This window comes from Mastomys coucha, unplaced genomic scaffold (genome assembly GCF_008632895.1).
Source record: "Mastomys coucha isolate ucsf_1 unplaced genomic scaffold, UCSF_Mcou_1 pScaffold21, whole genome shotgun sequence".
In the NCBI taxonomy this organism is placed as follows: domain Eukaryota; kingdom Metazoa; phylum Chordata; class Mammalia; order Rodentia; family Muridae; genus Mastomys; species Mastomys coucha.
The window spans coordinates 156,715,145-156,735,891 of NW_022196904.1; the positions used below are offsets into that span (position 1 = coordinate 156,715,145).

General features: G+C 45.5%; 1 protein-coding gene across 10 annotated transcripts in view; it reads left to right on the forward strand.

The window, feature by feature from the left end:
• Kank1 (KN motif and ankyrin repeat domains 1) overlaps window positions 1-19,995 on the forward strand; it is a 190,996-nt gene extending 171,001 nt beyond the window's left edge. For 9 of the 10 annotated variants that reach the window (XM_031389988.1, XM_031389987.1, XM_031389989.1 and 6 more), the window contains 9 exons: window positions 7,674-7,871; window positions 8,448-8,556; window positions 9,664-9,912; window positions 11,362-11,449; window positions 13,444-13,663; window positions 15,632-15,774; window positions 16,296-16,496; window positions 18,348-18,446; window positions 19,003-19,995. In XM_031389988.1, the coding sequence (XP_031245848.1) occupies window positions 7,674-7,871; window positions 8,448-8,556; window positions 9,664-9,912; window positions 11,362-11,449; window positions 13,444-13,663; window positions 15,632-15,774; window positions 16,296-16,496; window positions 18,348-18,446; window positions 19,003-19,065 (1,370 nt within the window). In that variant the 3' untranslated portion in view covers window positions 19,066-19,995. The remainder of the gene's footprint in view (window positions 1-7,673; window positions 7,872-8,447; window positions 8,557-9,663; window positions 9,913-11,361; window positions 11,450-13,443; window positions 13,664-15,631; window positions 15,775-16,295; window positions 16,497-18,347; window positions 18,447-19,002) is intronic. The other variant, XM_031389991.1, reaches the window with a different exon arrangement.
• Window positions 19,996-20,747: the final 752 nt, after the last annotated feature.

The window sequence follows — 20,747 nt, forward strand, 5'->3', positions numbered from 1 at the left end:
TCTCTCTCTCTCTCTCTCTCTCTCTCTCTCTCTCTCTCTCTCTCCCCTCCCCTCCCTCTTCCCTTCCGCCTCCTCCTTTCTGTTTTTGAGACAGAATTTCTCTGGTTTAATCCTGGATGTCCTGGAGCTCAGAGGTCTGCCTGTCTCTGCCTCCAGAGTGCGGAGATTAAAGATATGTACCACCACTACCCGAGTTAATCTCAAACTTTTATCTTCATAATTCTACCTTGTGAATTCATACATATACATTCATACCAATTACTATGCCTGTCCAACTAACATTTTTATCAAGATAAAGAAATATTTATAGGTAAATGAGGAGTTATGATAAATTGTCCGAACATGATCATTAAAAATTAGTAATAAGCCTCAATACAAAATGTCTTATACCCGGTCTGTAAGTTCATTCTCTCCAGAATTAAGGGTTCAATGATGAAATTACTTGTCTGCTTGCAAACTGTTGCTGCTCCCCTCCCCAACCCCAGCTGTCCTGGAACTAGCTCTGTAGACCAGGCTGGCCTAGAACTCACAGAGATCTGCCTGCCTCTGTCTCCCAAGTGCTTCCAGTATAGGTGTGTGCCACCACTGCCTGGCTACAAATTGTTTTTGTTAACTACATCATCACATAGAATACTCTCAATCTATTTAAAATTGCATTGGGAGTGTGTAATTGTAAGTTAACCCTTTAGAAAAACGAAACATTATGTTCTCCTGTAGTGCCCCTGTGTGTGCTGACTATGTACAAGAGCCTGGTATTGGCTTGTGTTTTAGAAGCATGCTTTGTTTTTCTAACAAAGTGTGAATCCGGAATCATGCTATTCCCATGTGTAAATCCGGAATCATGCTATTCCCCTGTGTATTTCCTCACTTTCCTACATGGCCATGAGCATTCTCCCAGGATTTGAGGGACAGTATGTGGTGGCTTTTGACCCAGCAGAAGCTGGTACTAACTAGAAGTATTGCTTCCCTGATACAGTTCAGATGGCCAGAGGGCAGGAATTCACTCCCTGCTCCTCTGACAAACCCTCACTGTGTGGACCAGGATGGCCTTTTAATGATCCTCCTGGCTCAGCCTTCCCAAGTCCAGGTGTACCCTGGGCCTGGCTAAGAGGAAGGAAATCCCTGTTCTTTCCAATAAAACCGTAAGAAGTAAGTTTTGTTTTCCTTTACAACAGTGAGATTATATTGACTTAAAGAGTGGATTTTCTTTCTTTTTTCCTTCTGAAAAGGGGAAGAAAATTCTAGACAAATGACTCAAGAGTTATAAATACCCTAAAAATATCCAACTATCTCTGCACAAATACAAACAGAACTTAACAGCCTGCCACATGGTTTTTTAGAAAATGCATCTTCCCACTCAGAGGAGCCTCTGTGCTTGCATTCTTGGTTCTTTTGGGTTTCTTTTAAAAGTTTATGAACCTGAAGGCCTTCTCTCAGCTGTGGGGGAAGGTTTGTAGGAAGAAATCTAGCCAAAAGGTGAGTGGGATGTGAAACTATTACAGAATTGTGTTTCTAGTTAGCTGTCTCTTTGTTTCTTGTGCTAAACCACTTAGTTTCTATTTTGCCTTTTTACATTCATTTTTAAAATGCTACAAGAACATCAAAATAAGCCAAAACAAGTGTTCCTGGAACCCTGCAGTGGTTAAATGGCCTGGGAGGTGGAGGGATTACGGGGTGGCCAGGGAGGGAGGCTCTGCTACCATGGGAATTGGAGAACTGACTGGTTCTGGCTGTCCTGGGAATTTGTTTTTGTCTCTGCTCTCTGAGTCCTGTGTCTATGTCAAATGAGAAAACTTCTCCCAGGTTCCCTCCCAGCAGAATTTTTCTATAGAAGTAGCTGTGTGTAAAAGGCTGACCATCCATTGCAGCTGAGGACCTTCCTCTGAATATAGTTAAACATGTATTATCTGCTACCACCCATTACCTGCCCCCATCACCGAATAAACACTCCAGATTTAGGGGCGCATTGGCATAAATGGGCTTAAAGCAGAGTGTTGTTGCTTTTAAGATGAAGCCATGTCCTTGCTAGGGATGCTTTCTGCCACAGAGCTGCATCCCAAGTCCTGTGATCAGAGCTTAATCTGGAGTCTGTCCATAACTCTTGTGAGTACTTTTATGCGTTGGCTTTTTTTTTTTTTTTGTAAAAACAATGCATAATTTTTATATTACTCTCAAAAGTAATAGCTAAACCAGGTGTGATGATCCCTTTGTGGCTATAATGTCAATACTCCAGGAGTAGAGGCTCAACTTTTGGCAGATGTGCAAGAGGATCAGAAGTTTGGCTATATAAGGAGTAATGGGCTAGCCTAGTGTATATAAGACCCTGTCTTGGGGAAGAAAGAAAGAAATTATTTCTGCTGAACATATTATTCTACTGGGCCCACATCTTTAATCCCAGCACTCGAGGAGCTGAAACAAGTGGCCTCTGAGTTTGTGATACCCCTGTTTATACAGTGAGTTCCAAGCTAGCCAGAAGTAATAAGTGAGACTTTTTTTTTTTAAAGCTATTTGAGCCAGAGAGATGGTTCTATAGTTAAAGGCTTCAGCTCACAACCAAAACAGGACTGGAGAGAGATGGCTCAGTGGTCCTCTGGTCTTGCAGAGGACCCAAGTTTAGTTCCCAGCACCTACATGATGGCTCATAACCATCTGTGACTCCAATTCCAGGGGATCCAACATCCTCTTCTGACCTCTACACCTGGCATGTGCATGGCACACATGCATACATGTAAGCAAAACTCATGCACATAAAGTAAAAATGAGTCCATGTTTTCTGTTCTGTTTTGTTTTAAGTGATAACTGCCCCTTGCAAGGTTGAAATTGTAGCCCCAGGTTGTTTGATCATTTGTTAATGATCATTTGTTAAGGATTTGTTAATGAAAGGCCCTTCAGCCAGGAAGGAGAGATCTTTGAAGATCTAACTCTGCCTTCTCCCTTGGCAGCCCTTTAGTTGACACTTGCTTGAAAATGCTGCTCCCTCGAAGTGATCGAAGTGATCATCCTAAATGGTTCTCAGTGAACTGCAAAAGGTGTTCTGGGGAAAGATGGCTTCGTTTGGCACTTATGCTCTGACTGAAGCCTGAAGCACATAATTGATATCAGGCTAAGGGCTGACAAGAAGCACAAGTGGCTTGAATTCACGGTGTCCACAGGGATGGCACATGCAACTATAGGAAGCTATCACTATGTCTTTTCCTGAGTTGGAGAGTCATTCATGCTTCAGGAAAAAATGTTTGTAGTCTGTACTGCCTCTACGCATTGATGTCGATCATTAAATGTCAACTGCATACAAAGTTACAAAGTGTGGTTCTGCAACAAAGACAGATGGACCCTGAGTAGCTTTCCCTCTGTTTGGGAAGCCAAGATAAGCCCAGCAGAAATGTAAATGATCACCCACAGAGATAATGTTAGGCCAGCAGAAAGTGGTCAGGGTTCAGCTGCAGTCAGGGCTTCCAAGGTCTGGGGAGGGGACAAAGACCTCAGCTTCTCTGGGAGGAGCATGTCCAGGGCATACTTTAACCCAGCTTTAGTTAATGCAGCCTGTCAGCCTGGGAGTTCTGGGTCAAGTCATGGGAGGGTATATAATTAAATGTGGGTGGGGTTTGTGGTGAAAGGGAGTTTGATTCTTAATCCACTCTTTTAGCATTGTCATTTCTGAGCGAATGCCCACTTTAGATACATTCTTAACAGCCTTGTAAACTGTTCTCAGGGAAGTATCACGACCTTGCTAGGACATTGCTAGGAACGATGGAATGCTGCTCCGACTTGTCACAGGGTTCCAGGGCTCCTTGGTTGGAAGTGACTGTGCTTCTGACTACATGCCTCCATTGCGAGTAGACTTCCAAGATGATAGGTCCTGCTCCTCCGTCCAAGCCACTCGCTTTCTCCAAATAGGACATCTGCCAAAAATAGAACCTCCACTGTCTCCTCCTTAAGCCAGTATATACCCAAAATGGCAAGTCTCTGCCTGGGCCCCTCAGCTCGCCAGTAGGTAAAGAGTTATACTGCAAATGGTCTCCACTGTGAATCAGGAATCATGATTCTACTCCTTCTCTACAGGGCGCTAAATGGGCTTTAGAATCCAGCCAGAATGCTAAAACGGAGGCACTGCAGCTCAGCTGTTCAGCCTGCTGTGCTGTTTAGAGATGTGTTTTCTAAAACCAACTGTAAAGGATAATAAAAATATGGGTTTGCAGCCAGGCATGGTAGCATACACCTTTAGTCCCAGCACTCAGGAGGCAGAGGCAGGTGGACCTATGTGAATTTGAGGCCAGCCTGGTCTACAAAATTTTAAAACAGCCAGAAACCCTGTTTTAAATAACCAAAAAAAAAAAAAAAATTATATATATATTAGGATTTGCTTGCCAGAATAGTATAGAAATCTGTGAACAAAAGTTTCAAATATCATATTAGTAAAATCTATCAACTATCATACTAGTAAAATTTCAAAAGCCAGGAAGAACTATGGCAGAGGAATTAGAGGAAAGGAGCCCTGTAAAACTGTCCTGGTCATAGTTTCAGAGAATTTCTTTTTACTTTAATACTTTGTTTCCGACGTTCCTAAAGTTGAGAATACTATAAAATAAAGTTTTCATTTTGAGTTACTTAGTTTTCAACATAGTTTGCCTTAGATATTAAGATTGTCTACATATTAAACCCTGAGTGGAGCACACTTGAGAATTAATGCATTGAATGAATGTGTTTTATTTTCTAGAACACTATGATTTCTGTCACTCACTGTCTTTTAGTCATCACTAACCTGGCCAAGTCCTAAAGTGAGGCTCACGTTTTGTTGGTGCCAGTGACCATTTTAAATGTTTTAATGACCCACTGGGTATGTGGAGCATTTAGGCTACAAGGCCAAAATTCAGTGGGGGCGAGGTTCATAATCACCGCTGTTGGGTTTTAATATTATTTGGCTAACATGTAATGTTCACTACGGACTTCTACCACTGGTGGTCCAGGCCTGTTAATTAAACCGCCAGTTATTTCTAGGAATCCGTACACATCCGAGTTGATAAGTAGAGACTGAGGAGGTATGAACTCTTTATTTTTCAGCACTCAACTTGGAGTTTTGTTTAATTTTAGTTTAATAGTTCTCAGTTCTGGCTGCAGAGCAAAATCATGGGGAAAGGTTAAAAGATACACTGAGCATGGTGGCCCAGGACTTTAAAACAAGCATTTGAGTGGCAGAGGCAGCCTGTTTTCTGAGACCCAGTTGGGTCTTCATAGCAAGTTCCAGGTCAGCAAGGGCTACATAGTGAGATCCTGTCTCAAGATGATGATGATGATGATGATGATGATGATGATGATGATGATGATGATGATGATGATGGTGGTGGTGGTGGTGGTGGTGGTGGTGATGGTGATGATGGTGATGATGGTGATGATGGTGATAATGGTGGTGATGATGGTGATGATGGTGATAATGATGATTCCTGGGCCCACTAGCACATAGGAGCTCTAACCTACAATTTTAAAAGTCCCCCCCTCCCTATCCACATGATTTCCAAGCATGACCAGGGTTAAGATCATCTCATTGGACTTTGTTGGCCACTCTGGTTTTTGCATGTCTGGCTCCACTTCTCCTGCGCATGACAGTCCTGTTCAGAGCTTCATGCTGGGACACGTATCGTTCCATGCGATGCCCATGCCTACAGAAAGAGCCTAAGCTCAGGGAATCACGTCCAGGCCATTCAAGTCCAGCCAGTTTGAACACCACCTAGGACAGATTTTCCAGCAATACAGGTAGCAGTTCTCCCTGACATGATGAACAAGAACTAGTTTACTGCCTAGTGACCTGGCCTTACCTGTTGACCTCAGACAGCAACTCTGATTTCCAGGTGAATTGCACAAACACTTGCCAAAAGAAACCTGTTCTAAGCCCTGCAGAGGAGCCCAAATAGAGACCCAACTAGAAGGGTTCCAAGGAGCCTGCTCTCCTCTCCCCGGTGAGGAGGTGCACAGGAGCTGGGAATCGCGTTACAGAACAATAACAGAGAAAAGAGGGTTTCCTGGAATAGCGTCCTAGAAAAACAGAAGTAAAAGAAAGTGGGTTTAGTCTACGGCTCTGAAAGAGCGTGGATAGACCTGTGAAAAGTGGCAGAGCGCCAGGCTGGGAAGTGTGCTGAGAGAAGAATGTGGTCACAGCACCGCACAGAACCCATAAAGGCTGCATAGAGTGAGTGCACAGTAGCTCAGCTCACCCAGTCGTCTCTCAGGGCAGACTGTGCTCTCGGCTTCTCCTTCCTGCTTTAAAAGTGGACGTATGCATCCTTAGGATAACATTTTTGGAAATCCAAGCACTAAGTCAAAGTGATTTTGAATACAGCTAATCCATACTTGGTATAGAAAAAGTAGTAAATATATGAGAATTTTTGATGGCCATAGCTCGTTCATTTTAGTGGGCTTCTACAGGTTAATCTTCTATAAAGTTTATTGTATATTGTTATATTTAGCTGTACAGAATGACTTGCAGAGGCAGGCAGGATCTCTGTGAGTTTGAGGACAATTTGACCTATTGTAGCAAGTTCTAGGCCATAAGATAAGACCTTATCTCAAACAAATACATATGCATAATTTGCAATTAATTTGCTTTTAAACTTAATCCTATGTTTTCAACATCATTTCAATGTCGGTCAGATTGAGAATTCTGTGATACATTAAATTACAAATACTATTTAAGCAAATTTGTCTGCTTTGGCCATTGAACAAATACAGAATGTTTTGCATGTGGAGAAGTAATTTAGTACACATGACAAGAAGAAAGCTGACAAAGTCTTTCTAAAACTCATCCTGTCCATGTATTAAAGACCCCTTGTATTAGCCGTGTGACAGACAGCTACACTGAGGAGCAAGAGTTGCTTTCAGTTGAGGAGGGACGGGGAAGAGGATGTGGCCAGGCGGAGAAGGGTATGGAAGAGCTGTCAGGAAATGAGAGACCCCAATCTTGGGACTATGGGACTGAAGTTCCTTCTCCACAAAGACCACAGGAGTAAGGGAATGAGGTTGGAAAGCAGGCTGGTGCCAGGCCACGGTGGTTCCATGTGTTCTCTAGGCTATGGGTACCCCGTTTCCCAAACTTCCCTGGGAGAGGGGCTGCTCTGTAGATTGTACCAGGATTTGTTTCAGCTAAAGTCTTGATCTACTGGAGATGGGTGGGTGGGAACATGGCTCGGCACCAGGGTACCAAAAGGGAACCACAGTAGAAGAGGGAGATGCCATGTGGCTCAGATGACAAGCCTTGGCAGGTCAACATTGTGCCAACAAGGACAACACTTAACAATCATTGAAGGCCTTGGGGTTTGAGTCTATGTAAATGAGTCATGTGATTTATTAAAAAGAAAGCATAAGAGGTCATCAGAAGATGATGGGTTGAGAGAATTGGTTTGGGTTTTTTTTTTTTTTAATACTTTAAGTACCTTATGTGCATTGGTGTTTTGTCTGCATGTGTGTTTGTGTGAGGGTGATGGTTCCCCTAAAACTGAAGTTACAGACAGTTGTAAGCTGTCATGTGGGTGCTGAGAATTGAACTCAGATCCTCTGGAAGAGCAGCCAGTGCTCTTAGCCAAGCCATCTCTCCAGCCCCGGAAACTGTTTTTAACAACCTGATTTCTAAGTCTATGCCATACGGACCTAACCCTGCATGGCTGCACTCTTTTCCTTCTGAACAGGAAATCACTTGGAATGTACCTGCAAGTGTGGAGGCCTTCGGTCCAGAGGACTGTTAAATGCACAAACATCCCAGTCTGAGGTGGAGGCAGAGACAGCAGAAAGCAAGCACGGCCGGGGCCATGAGCAGTTCCCCACTCATGGAAATCCTCTGCCCCCAGTGAACCTGACAGATGACCAGATAGCCACCGGCCTCTACGGTAAGTCCGCTTGCAGTTTGTGCTGGGATTCTAGGCAGCACTGCCAGCCTTCCAGCCGATGAGCTACATGCTGACCTGGGAGAAAGGTTATAGAATTTGTTTTTTGGCAGCTAGGCCTAAAGTATCCTTAACAGAAAGCGTGCCGTGATGTCTTGGCTACGGAGTATGCGCTATACAAACAGCCTTCCTCTCCTTCACATCCTAGCACGCATAGTCTGCCCCCTAGGTTATCTTAGCTGAAGAAAATGTACCAGGATCCCTACCTCAGTGCCCAAGGGTGAACTGAGACATGACATCACTTTATAAATATTACAGCCTGGTACCAGTGCTCCTTATCTCCAGGTTTGTAATGTCTGGGCACACTGATGGATTTTTTTTACCCCCCTATTTAAAGGAATGTTATTAATAGAATGATGAATTATTTTCTCTGTTTGCACACACTCTCCCAATGGGTTTCATGGATGTTTCTCACACAGCCACACTAAGGTCTACATTCACAAATGTGAAGGAAGAGTGCCCACTCGTTTAACTCATGATTTACACGAGTCGCTTTGATTTACTTTTTATTTTCTTCAGTATGTCCAAATAATGAAAACACACTGAAGTCCATCATGAAGAAAAGCGATGGGAATAAAGACTCAAATGGAGCCAAAAAGAATCTTCAGTTCATTGGCATCAACGGCGGGTAAGGCAAGCTATGGTGTTGGGGTGCAAAGACGCCTGTCTCCTTTGCCTCCTACCTACCTAAGTCACTGTCAGGGTGCCTCTTCTGGGATGCTGCCACATCTTGATGATAGACGATTCCCTCCTCAGAAAGGTGCATCTGGGCTTCTCTTCTTCTCTCCTTTTGCTATTCTTAAGGATATGTCCCTCTTTCAAGGATACCCGCTGAAGCTGGGAAAGTGACATCTCCTTACCTCTGGCCTGGGGGTGGGAAGAAACACATCTTCAGCAAAAAGCCATCAGGATGGCTGCTCTCATTTGGATAGTTGTGCTTATACACGTTAGAATACAGGAGGGGACAGGAAGAGGCTGGCAGCATTGGTCCAGGACCTGCTGATGGTCATCCACTTCTCCAGAATGGATTGCTTTTGACTTAGCTCTCCGTGTTCAGGAGCAAAGCTGTGGGACATTTCAACTGAAGAGTAACCTGGCCATAGCTCTGGTTCCTTGCTTTCTACATAGAATGCCTAGGAGTTATTGGCCCAGGTGGTTGAGCCTGTTTGTCCTCCTCCAGTTGAAGCAAAGCCATTAGTTGATTACTCAATGAGAAAGCAACAGTGCAGCGTTGGGTATTTATAGCAAAGAGGCTAGCAAGAGAGATTTAGCATGATGGTGCATGTCTTACAAATCTTCAGTTTTATTGAACGATGTGGTCCAGAAGATTTCAAAAGAACTATTGGTTACATATATAATCTGTTCACTTTGACAGTGGGAGAATGAATGGATGGGACGAGTAGAAGAATGCAAAGCAACTGCAGATCTGGTTTCTGTAAAGTCACTCTCCTCTCAATTTATTCGGGCCTGGTGGTATCAGGGCTTTTTTTTAAAAAAAAAAAAAAAAAAATCGTATATAATACCAGTCTTCAACTGGGAATTATCCCTTTGAAGTCAAAGCCATTGTAAACTTACCAGGCCTTCAAATAGACCTTGCTTTGAGTTTCTAAGTGCAGGCTCTAAACCACTGGCAAGACGTCTGGGGTCAGGCCGCAGCTTTCCCTTCCCAGGATCGTCTGTCGCTGGGTCTCTATGGGGACACCCTGCATCTCCTGAAATCCCAATTGCCACCTAGGTATGAGACAACTTCAAGTGATGATTCCAGCTCGGATGGAAGCTCTTCTTCCGAGTCAGATGACGAGTGTGACACCATGGGGTATCCTCCCGAGGAAGAGGAGGAGGAGGAAGAGGAGGAGGACCACAACACTCGGGGAATGGCGGAAGGGTACCACGCAGTTAATGTTGAAGGTTTCAAGTCTGCCAGGGTGGAAGATGAAATGCAGGTTTCAGAATGTGAACCTGAGAAGGAGGAAATCAGAGAGAGGTGTGGTACATTTCCCCTCCCCTCCCTGATTCCTCCCTTGTGTGGCTTGCTTGGGCAATAGAATTAACTGGTTCAGGTAGTTTGCAACTATATGTGTGTGTTGAGTCTTATCTGTGTCTCAGAAGCATACACATCTGATCAAGTTACTAGTGAATGTAAGTGCAGGGTATGGTGCCTTTCAGATCTCTTAGCACATTGATGAGAGTGGCTCAGTCGGCTAGTCTGTTCGCTGATCTTTGGTAATTCTTTGCTATGTAGCTTGGCAGGTGGAACTGCTGTCTACGACAGCATCCATTGTTCGAACACATCACCGCGTGTACAAAGACATAGTTGACCTTTCTGATGACCAGCACTCTGTTTAAGATTTCAGATTTTATCTTGATGCAGATGTCAGACTTGTTATCACAGGACCATTGTGCATGCAAGGAAAAGGAGTTTAGCCTCAACCAAAAATCATTAACTGGAAAGGTGCTGTGTGTCAGGCACACTCTTAGCTTTGTTGCTCCTTGAGTGATAAGGAACACAACAGTAGATGTGGGACTGTGATATGTAATCTCACATGCTCTAGTTAACCAAAACACGCACCCCAGAAACAGGGTGAGTTTGCGACATCGTTAGTAAGGGTGGACTTGTCACTAAATAAAACGAGGAAAGATGGAAAAGTCAACATGGGTTTTCATTCAATGAAGTAGAAAAGTTGGAACATTTCAGCAAGCATTTATTCTATTACATTTGTCAGATGGAAGCTCACTATCAACACAAGGTAAGTGTTTCCAGATGGTTTTGAGATGTCTTCTGAGTTTCAAACAGCTTTATTAAGATAGTTATAATGTCATTTGATTTTTGGCTTTTCATATGTGTTGGACAAATACTTGAGTCACTAGAAATGAGTTCACCATAATGGAAATATAGTAATTTAGACCTCTAGCTACTTAAGAGTGATATATTATATGCATATATATGCACAGATATATGTATATATATACACACACAAATATACACATGTTGGAAACAAGGTCTTACTGTGTAGTCTTGGCTACACTGGCACTCACTATGTAGACCATGCTGGCCTCAAACTCACGGAGATCCACTCCCCCCACCCAAGTATTCAGATCAAAGACGTACGTCATCACACCTGGCCAAGACAATATTTTTAAGCACTTACAATAAAAGGAATAAAATTTTACAAATGTTATTTTGTAATGTCCTAAAGGCCAAACCGATGTATCTGGAAGTCACACTTATGCAAAGACCTTCATTGCAGAGGTACTGGCTTTATGTGGTCATGTCAACCACCAATGCCTGGAGACTGCTCCACTCATCATGACCTGCCTAGGCTGGGTCACGGCCCTGGCTATTAAATAGTTGTGGGCTCTGAGATAAAAATCATTTTTATTTCATGGCATATCCTGAGTTTTGTGGCGGTTTTTTTTTCTTCTTCCTCTTTAGGTATGAATTAAGTGAAAAGATGATATCTGCCTGCAACTTATTGAAATATAACATAAATGATCCCAAAGCTTTGGCCAGCAAAGATATGGTAAGTCTGTATGATAGGAACAATGCCCAGGCTTTGCAGCATCACCCCGGTGCTGCATGGTCAGGAACATGGTAGCCTGCCCCTGAGCTGTTGTGCGTGCTTTTCCCGGAGCCACTCATTTCTAGCATAGCCAGCAGGATGAGCTCGTACTGCCCAGCTCAGGGAACATACCGTTTCCCTGAGGCCCAGCCTCCACTCCTTAACACACCCTGTACTTTTCTTGTGGTGGAGCCATCTGGGAGGCACACACTTGGCAGAAAGAAAGAGAAGGCTAATTGCAGGCAATCTCCTCCTCTCTCCATGTTCTGCTTCTATCTACAGAACCTTCTGACCCCAAGAGCAGCATCCCTGTACATTTTTAAAAAGTGAGCGTAGTTTTTAAGAAGAAACTTATCTGGGCTGAGGTCAGCGTTCCTTTCCGTTAGGAAAGTATATATTAGGTTCTGATGTGGAATGCCAACGGCCACTATTTTTAAACAGGAAAAAAAAAATAACTGCACTGTCATTGCACAGCTGGGTAAATTCAGTAGCAGGTAGTGTGGAGGTTGTGGTTGTCTTAACTGGGCAGGCATAGCACAGCACAGGACAGGCAGGTACTGCTGGGGCAGCAGCTAATCTGGTGTGCTGCCGGGTGAATCACTCCCATGCTGACAACTGGATCTGCCGCTGCTTGGCCTGACCAGGCCTCTGTTTGGCAGCTCCAACTTCAGGGCATTGTGAAAATGTGGCTTCTCGCACTAATTTGATAATAACCCGGATCTGAGAGTCTTTGTGTGTCAGCAGGGTTTAGTTCATCCAAGGCTCAATCATGAGTCAGGTGCTGCCGCTCAGGGGACTTCCAAGACTCTCGAGACCACGGAGCCCTGAGAACCAAATGGGACCTCACGAGTCATCTAATCCTAGAAACATAGCTGGAATACTGTGGGCCTGGCACCATCTGTTAAAAACTGGCTATGGCTGTCACAGGCTTGAACAAGTACACAGGGACGTGTGCCCATGAGACCTCACTAGCCAAACCCATTCCCAGTATCTGAGGCCCTGAGAGATGTGTCTCCAGGGCCCACAAGATGGCTCAGTGGAGTGGGTAAAGATGTTTGCTGTCAACCTGACAACCTGAGTTTTATCCCCAGTACCCATACTGTGGCAGAAAACAACCAACGTCTTCAAATTGTCCTCTGACCTCCACATGTGCTTGTAACCTGCATGCACTTGTCCAGATGCAATAAACAGATGATAAATATATAAAAATATTCTAAGTATCTCTAGAGTAGCAGCCACCATGTCAAACTACTAGTGCTAGGCTTAGATTGTCCTAGTTTCCTCTGAGAGACAGCACCTTACATTGTAGCTCACATCGGCCTGGAACTTGCTATGTAGTAGCCCAGGCCAGCCTCATCTCCCAGCCTGGTGGGGTAGAAGAGTTGGAGTTAGTCAGTCTGGGTCAGGAAGCAACATAGTTGCTGATGTGCTGATTTCTCCCTACTTCCAGTGAATAATCACTGGAAAGACCCGTTAGTGCAGTAAACACAAATAGCTCAAAAGTAGAGATAGGCCTAAATGTTGACCTCATTCTAGATACTACAAAAATGAGGGGGTTTGGTGGTGGTGGTTTTTGGTTTTTTGTTTTTTAAAGACATGGAATAAGGAAGATCCTCAGGATCATTCGTCCATAAGAAGTAGAGCCCGGAGTTGAATCTCCAGGATCTGGCTCTAAACCCACTTGCACGTTATTGCTCTTTCTTAGTGACCACAGTATAGACAGGATGATTTCAAACCAGAAGAGGAGTTCAAGTGTGTTGTTTGAAGCTGCTCTAGAGGCGCTGGGTTGCCCCGGCTTTTAAGAGCAGATACTGAGAGCACACACTTTGACTATTTAAGAGCAGATACTGAGAGCACACACTTTGACTATAAAAGGCCTGGTGGCTTGGGCTTTCAGTTATAGCACTCAAGAGAGAGCTATAAATAGAGCTAACAGCAAGTTGGTGTTTTGGCAGAGGATCTGTCTAAACACCCTCCAGCACGAGTGGTTCCGTGTGTCCAGTCAGAAGTCCGCCGTGCCAGCCATGGTGGGTGACTACATCGCCGCGTTTGAGGCTGTCTCCCCGGACGTGCTCCGGTACATCATCAACATGGCGGATGGCAATGGCAACACTGCCCTCCACTACAGCGTGTCCCACTCCAACTTCCAGATTGTCAAGTTGCTTCTGGATGCAGGTACAGAGGCTGCCCCGTTGTTCCCCTAAGAGTCTTGTCTTCATGAAGCCAGTTGACCCACACCTTAGTTCTTTGGCCATCCGTCCTCAAGTCTTTTCACTGCTTCTCCACATGACATGGCAAAAATACTGTTCTTGAGTCATGCATGGGAGGCTTGAGGTTCACCGAGCCTGGGTAATAAAGAAACAGAATCCAGATCTATTTTGAAGGGAGATTGTGGAGAAATTCATGCTGCAGGTCAGCTGTCTTCAAATGAGGTGTACCCCTGCTAATAGCCGTGACTCACACTTGTTCCCTGATGAATCATGAAGGCTGGGCTGGGTTGTTTGGGAGGCAGAGTGTTGCTCCCAGGCCCAGAGTCACAGCTTTTGTGTCTGCGGCCACTCTCTTTGTCCTTGTATGCCAGCCACTATGTGGCTCTACAAAAGTGAGGAGTTGGGACGGGGACTAGTAAAGCCACAGTTAAAGTCATCACTGTCCCTACCCAACGACATGCCTCCTAGAGAATCACAGAGATGAGAGGCAGTGTCTCCCATTACTGCTGTACCTTGTTAGTGACAGTAGTGGGAACGTGCCATCCCAGAATGGAGCGGTGGGTCACGTTATCCTTGAGGCGAGAGGGCAGGTCTGAAGTGGCCCCTTGAGGAAGGGAGCCTTTAGCAATGTGCTCAGGTGGGGCAGCCCCAAATCATCGTCACCATCAAAACAGTGTTTTGACATTCAGCTCACACAGAAGTCACAGTAATTCAGTCTAGTGAGACCATAATGCCAACACCTCATTGATAGGGTGAAATTGTCTAGTTTCCTTTACTGTCTCTTGATCTAGTGGACTGAAATGCATCACTCCATCTTGGAGTTGTTAGTACAGAAAAAAAAAAAATCCAAACACACACATCATTTGTTGCTATTCTCAGTTGCTGAGTTCCATCTCCCAGTTGCTGAATTCCCATTTCTTGAGGATGTGGCTATGGTTGTTGGAGCTATAGCCTTCTGCATGCTAGACAAGCACCCTGCTACTGAGCTGCCTCCCGGCACAACGTAGTCTTTCAGTGTCCATGTTAGGGAATAACTACTTCCATCTGATGATAGGAAGCAGTCCCAGGCCTCCTTCCCTCCAGACTATAAACAGTAGGGATACTGTTAAAATAGGGACCTGGATTATACCCAGGAGAGCTCAGAACAAGATTTCAGAATTGCTCTTGAAATGTGTCTTCTCTGCCCTGAGAGCCCTCGAATGGATATCTTGGCAAACTGACTTGATTCCACTTGTAGAAGGTCTTAGTTAATCACTTCATTTGCTGTCTTATTGCTTAGTATTTTGAGTAAATTTTTGGCTCCATAAAATGTAACTCTGGGGCTTCAGCACTGAAGGCCGGAGGAGCTCAGGTCCTGAGGACCTTGGGCCTATGTGTGCACCCACTTTGCCACCACACAGCCTTTGATTTTTACACACAGGTCCTTCTGTACATCCCATTATGTAATAGAGTGGGAGCCCAAGCCAAGTTTTTGTCTTGCCTCATCTGAAGTGTTTAACTTGGTACTTGCTCATCTAAAAGCTACTTTCCATCACTTCTCATCCTGGCATGTCATTAAAGCCCTGAAAGCTCCTCCAGAATTAAAGAACAGAAGAGATCTAGCCCATGGTGTCTGGTGGTCCTTGGCAGTTTTTTAGAGGACTTATAGCATTAATATTGATCTTACACCACAAGCCCTAAGGTTAGAAGCCATGTGACTAGGTTTCTGAACATGTGCCTGTCTCAGTCCCTCAGTAGTGCTTATGCTTCGGAGCAAGTACACCGAGAACCTCCTCACGCACTGCCAGGGTCTCCCACTATAATCACCCTATTATGAGCAGGGAGCCCTGTCATTTTCAGTGCACTTACTTCATGGGGCTCTCGTAAACATCACACCCCCAGTGAACACCAACGGTTCTGGATGGCCCTCCCTAAAGAGATTTCTTTCTTGTAGACGTGTGTAATGTAGATCACCAGAACAAGGCGGGGTACACGCCCATCATGCTAGCAGCCCTTGCGGCCGTGGAGGCCGAGAAGGACATGCAGGTTGTAGAAGAACTCTTCAGCTGTGGAGACGTGAATGCCAAGGCCAGTCAGGTTAGTGCCTTGCTTACCACACTGACCATCGGTACCCTGACCAGTGTCTCATATGACCAGGTTGACAGGGCATTTTGCTGGTGGCATACTGACAGCTGTAGTCCATGCACTGACCAGTTGCAAATCTCTCCCATGTTGCAAATCTCTCCCAACTTTGCCTGGCCTCTTGGGACGCTTGCAGGGAAACTAAAACATGGTTGCACACAAGGGTCCCTACCTATACGGGGTCCTCATCATATATTCAATGCCTACTGACTCCAAGTAGCTTGCTGTCTTGGCTTCATGCCAGAGCCAGAGCTCTAAGCCTAAATGTGTTCACAATTTTACCTTAAACCTGTTTGGAACCATCTACCTTGCTTTACCGAGATATCCACAGAGTTCTGGTAAAAACCTGTTTCCTTCCCGTGTGTTCTCCCTTAGCTCCTAGCTCTAGTGCCTTTGTGTGTCGTCTGCTCTACCCCACCCCCAGCATTCTCCTGCCCAATCTGCACTTCTGACTCTAACTATCATTTCTCTCATAGGCAGGACAGACGGCCCTCATGCTGGCCGTCAGTCATGGTCGGATAGACATGGTGAAGGGCCTGCTGGCCTGTGGAGCTGACGTGAATATCCAGGATGACGAGGGCTCCACTGCCCTGATGTGTGCCAGCGAACATGGGCATGTGGAGATTGTGAAGCTGCTGCTGGCCCAGCCAGGCTGCAATGGCCACCTGGAGGACAATGTGAGTACCACTGGGCCTCCAGCCAGGACCAGGGGTGGGCCCCTCTTTCCTGTTCCTTGTGGACTGGTGTTGGCATCCAGGCCTATTCCCTTCATAGCCCAGATCAGCAGCATTTACCATGTATAGTCTGATACTGCATTAGCCAAAAGCAAAAATAGATAGACCTCACCCTCGAGTTCGTGAAAGGTAAGACCCAGTGCTCTTAATGGGGTGAGCAGATCAGCCCTACAGAATCAAAGTCTCAGAGGCGGTGTATGAGCAGTCCCTCAGTAGAAGCCTGGGTTTTCTCCCTTGGGTGGAACACTTAACCATTTAAATGCAGTGTCATGGGTGAGCTACAATGAACAGCTCATCAATGTGAATAACCGGTGACACATAAGCCAGGAAGTCCATGAGTTCTTTGGCCATTCTGAGCACATTCTCCCACTTCTGCTTGGTCTGTTTCCATCGTTACCAAACTAAAACCTCACTGAACTCCCTCCCAGTCTGTCCCATTCCAAGATAAACCTGGCATGAGAGCAATCTGAGGCATGAGACTGTGCTTGTAGGCCGAAAGCATAGGACTGGCACATGAGCTATGGAAGCGACGCTGGGTCATGGAGGTCAGGCCAGGCTCGTTCTCATTTTGAAAGTTTATCTCTGCTGAATGCTGGTTCAAGCTAGAGCATCCTTCATTTCAAAACAGCATAAAGTTAGAGGGGAAATATCCTCCTTTGCCATAAATTTCAGATCCCACTGGGCTCACACCAACAAGCAAAGCAGGGGAGGCTGTCACTGGGTTGAACGGCAACCCCCCTCCCACCTCCAGGAACAACACAGTTCTGTTTACTTCTTCAGGGAGCGTGGGTTCACAGCTTATCTCCACCCCCACCCCCCACTACAGTCTCTGCTGCATGTGTTTTAAGGTTTTACTCAGTTGCTCTCTCCCTGAAAACTTGTCGCTTTGTACAATGAGTCTGTAGTGTGACAGGGACATGCAAAAATCCTGGCTACCCAGCTAGTTGCCCACTTCCGTATTTATATATAAGTAGGACATTCGCCTGACCTCGGGAAGAAAAGCTGCTCCCTGGATTCGCCATGTGGGAGGGCAGGATGCTAATATTCAACCCACATGGGAATCATTCCCTGTTCCTATGACCAGAGGAGAGTCCTTACTTCAAAGCCAGACAGAAAATAAGCTGTGCTGTCCTTCGCCTTAATTGCTTCTTATCCATTTCAGACTCTGCAACTTAATAAAAATCAGTTACTCTCCCCAAAAATTGCTTCTTTCCCAGTCCTCCCCACCCCCCACTGGTATTTCCAGAAGATACGTGTTTGCAGGCAAACCTCCAGGGTGGAGTGCTTGCTTACTTGTGGATGTGACCTCCAGCATTCAGCGGAGGTGCTAAAGGCTACAAGACCACAGCTTCCTTGTTCAGAGGAAGGTTGAAGTGTTTGCAACTGGCTAGACCAGTCCACACACACCCTAGTTCTTACCTGGCCATTTGCGATTATAAGAAAAGAGACTGCGGTTTCTGTACCTCCTGGTCTTACTGGCCTCTCTGGCAGGTGGGATGGTTGGATAGGGGCTCTCTGTGGATAGCCTTCAGTTTTTAAGGACCTTGGTGTACACATCCCTGTGCCAATGCTCATAGGCAAAGGCAAGGAGAATGACTAACCTCCTTGAGTTCTTACAGACAGAGACTAGTCTCACTCACCTCCACATTCACAACCCAACCTGGAAGATCCAGAAACACTTCCTGAAGTCCAGAACACATGGCTAGACTTGGGGGACTTTATCAGCTTGCTACTTTCCGGCTGATGGAGACTGGAGAGACTCAGCCTGGCCTGTTGTTTTCATTTCCTCTTTAGGATGGCAGCACCGCTCTCTCCATAGCCCTGGAAGCTGGACACAAGGACATTGCCGTTCTTCTGTACGCCCACATCAACTTCTCAAAAGCCCAGTCTCCGGTCAGTAGCAGGCATTTGGCATTTACAAATGGGATGAAGTCCACAGGCTGGCAGACTCCTTCCCAAAGTGAATGAGCAGGCCACAGGGGTCTTACATTGATTCTGAATATGGGATTTTTAGCCCAGAGCTTAAGTCTTCATCATTTCTGCCCCATGCCAGGGTAGGCTGGGTCTCAGTCATTCTTGGGGGACAGCAGCTCTCACGAGGAGCTAATTCTAAGCATAATGATCCAAACAGCACAGGTTGAGCTCATGGCTACTTGTCACTGTGTTCCTGACACTGTTCCTAAAGCTGTCAGCGGGCTGCTCATCATCTCCGAGTTTGCTCCGAGTGGGAGGCTGACTTCCTAGGACAGCTGGACAATCCCTGCTTTAGCCTGGCTGACTTTAGAGCCATGCTGCAGAGGGTGGACATCTGTCCCACATTCTCAGGAAGAGATCGCTTGGCTCCGGCACACAGATGGTTGTCAGCTGTGATGAACCAATGTCTGGGGGAACAACACATCTGCCTGAAGTCACTCATTAACCTCTATTTTCCCCATTTCCTGGTCTCCAGGGCACCCCGAGGCTTGGCAGAAAGACGTCTCCTGGTCCCACTCACCGAGGTTCCTTTGACTGATTTTGTAAACATGGCCCTCATGTGTACCACCACAAAGCTGCTAGTTATTCCTGTTGGGGTGACAGATACTGAATGTATATGGACCATGCCAAGCCGACCAGCAAACAGAAGAGTAAAGGAGCGGCTGAAGGCTGATGCTTTTGTGGGGAAAGCCAAGCTGCTGGGAAATGGCCAAGCTAGGTTCAGGCCTCCGCTCTAGCCCTCTGCTCTTGTACGGTTTGGACCCAGCTCTGTGGCTGCTGAACTGGCTCCGCTATTTGCAGCGGTAGGAAATGGTAGGCTGGCCTGACCTGGCCACTTCTACCATGTAAGCAAATGTCAGATTCTCTATGGCATTGTAGTTTTGAACTTTTCCACAAGTACTTAATAGCTCAGTAAACGTGGAGGCATTGGGAAGCCCTTCCAGTATTCCATTCCAGGGTGCTTCTGTTCACTTCTCTTTTGTCTTTTAAAATAAGAACCTTGAGGGATAGGACTTTGATCATCAGCAACTTTCTCCCACCCCCCCCCCCAGGCTGATAATTTCCCGCTTAAAAAATAGAAGACCTCTCAAACCATATGTATAAACTTACAACAACAAATATTTTCAGTTGATTTATCGAGGTGGATGTATTATATGGCTTTTTATATAAAAAGACTTCTATATGAAATTGACAACAGTATTTTCAACTTTTATATTCCACAGCACAGTCATAAAGAGCTATGTGTAATGTTACGTTTTAAGCAACTGCCCAACCGTGTCTCCATCTGGTGATAAAGGTTTGAATTAGGTTAGAGGGCTGGGTTGCAGATTTGCATCTATGGAGGCAGTGTAGTTCTCTGAGTATTTCTATCATATGTCACGTTTATTTTGGTCCTATATATGTATTTAAATGTTTGAAGTGCCTTAGACTCTTGCCATATTTTCAAAATAAAATTTCATTAAGCTCTGTTGCTTGCCCCTGCTTCATTACTGACAGCTGTCTGCCTGGCTCGAATGACTCAACAGCAGTGGCCACAAGCGCTGATGGATGGTTTGGGCTTCGAGAACAAGAGCATGGTCCATTGGTCTCAGGCTCCAGGGGAGGGGGTGCGGTGAGGGTGGGGCAGTCTTCTGAGGGTGCTTGAGTCTGTGACACAGGTTCCACACCCCAGGCTGCATGTCACAACACTGAAACTTAAAACTTTATACACCCCAACCAGGCAGGTAACCTCCAGGGAGCCCCCAGAGTTGATTCTTCTCAGATGCATGAATATTAGCTAGTCCTGAACTAATTTAGGGGTGTAACTACCTGTGGTTGACTAAAAGGGAAAGGAAGCCAGTCAGACTTTTTGAAAGTTTTGTGTCTCCTAGAGAGACTATTGGAGGAGTCATGAGAAAAGTAGTGAAGATGGATTCAGGTTGGCCTGAGCCAGCTGAACACTTTGCAAGAAGCCTCGAGCTTCTGGGACAGGAATCTATCCTCATCCGTGAGCTGTAAAACTGAGGTTACGGGTCCCAAACATTTAAAACTGGGACTCCCCAACTGCTCTCTCTCCCCAGACAGATCTTCGAGCTCCAGGATTCAGGCTAAATTTTGGCTCAGGAAGTTATTAAAGCTGAAGTCCCCTGGACTGGAAATAGGTAAAATAAATTATTGGGGGCAGGGGTCTGCAAAGGGAAGTGGCTTGGGGCTTTGTTTCTCTCTTAATGGCTCTAAATG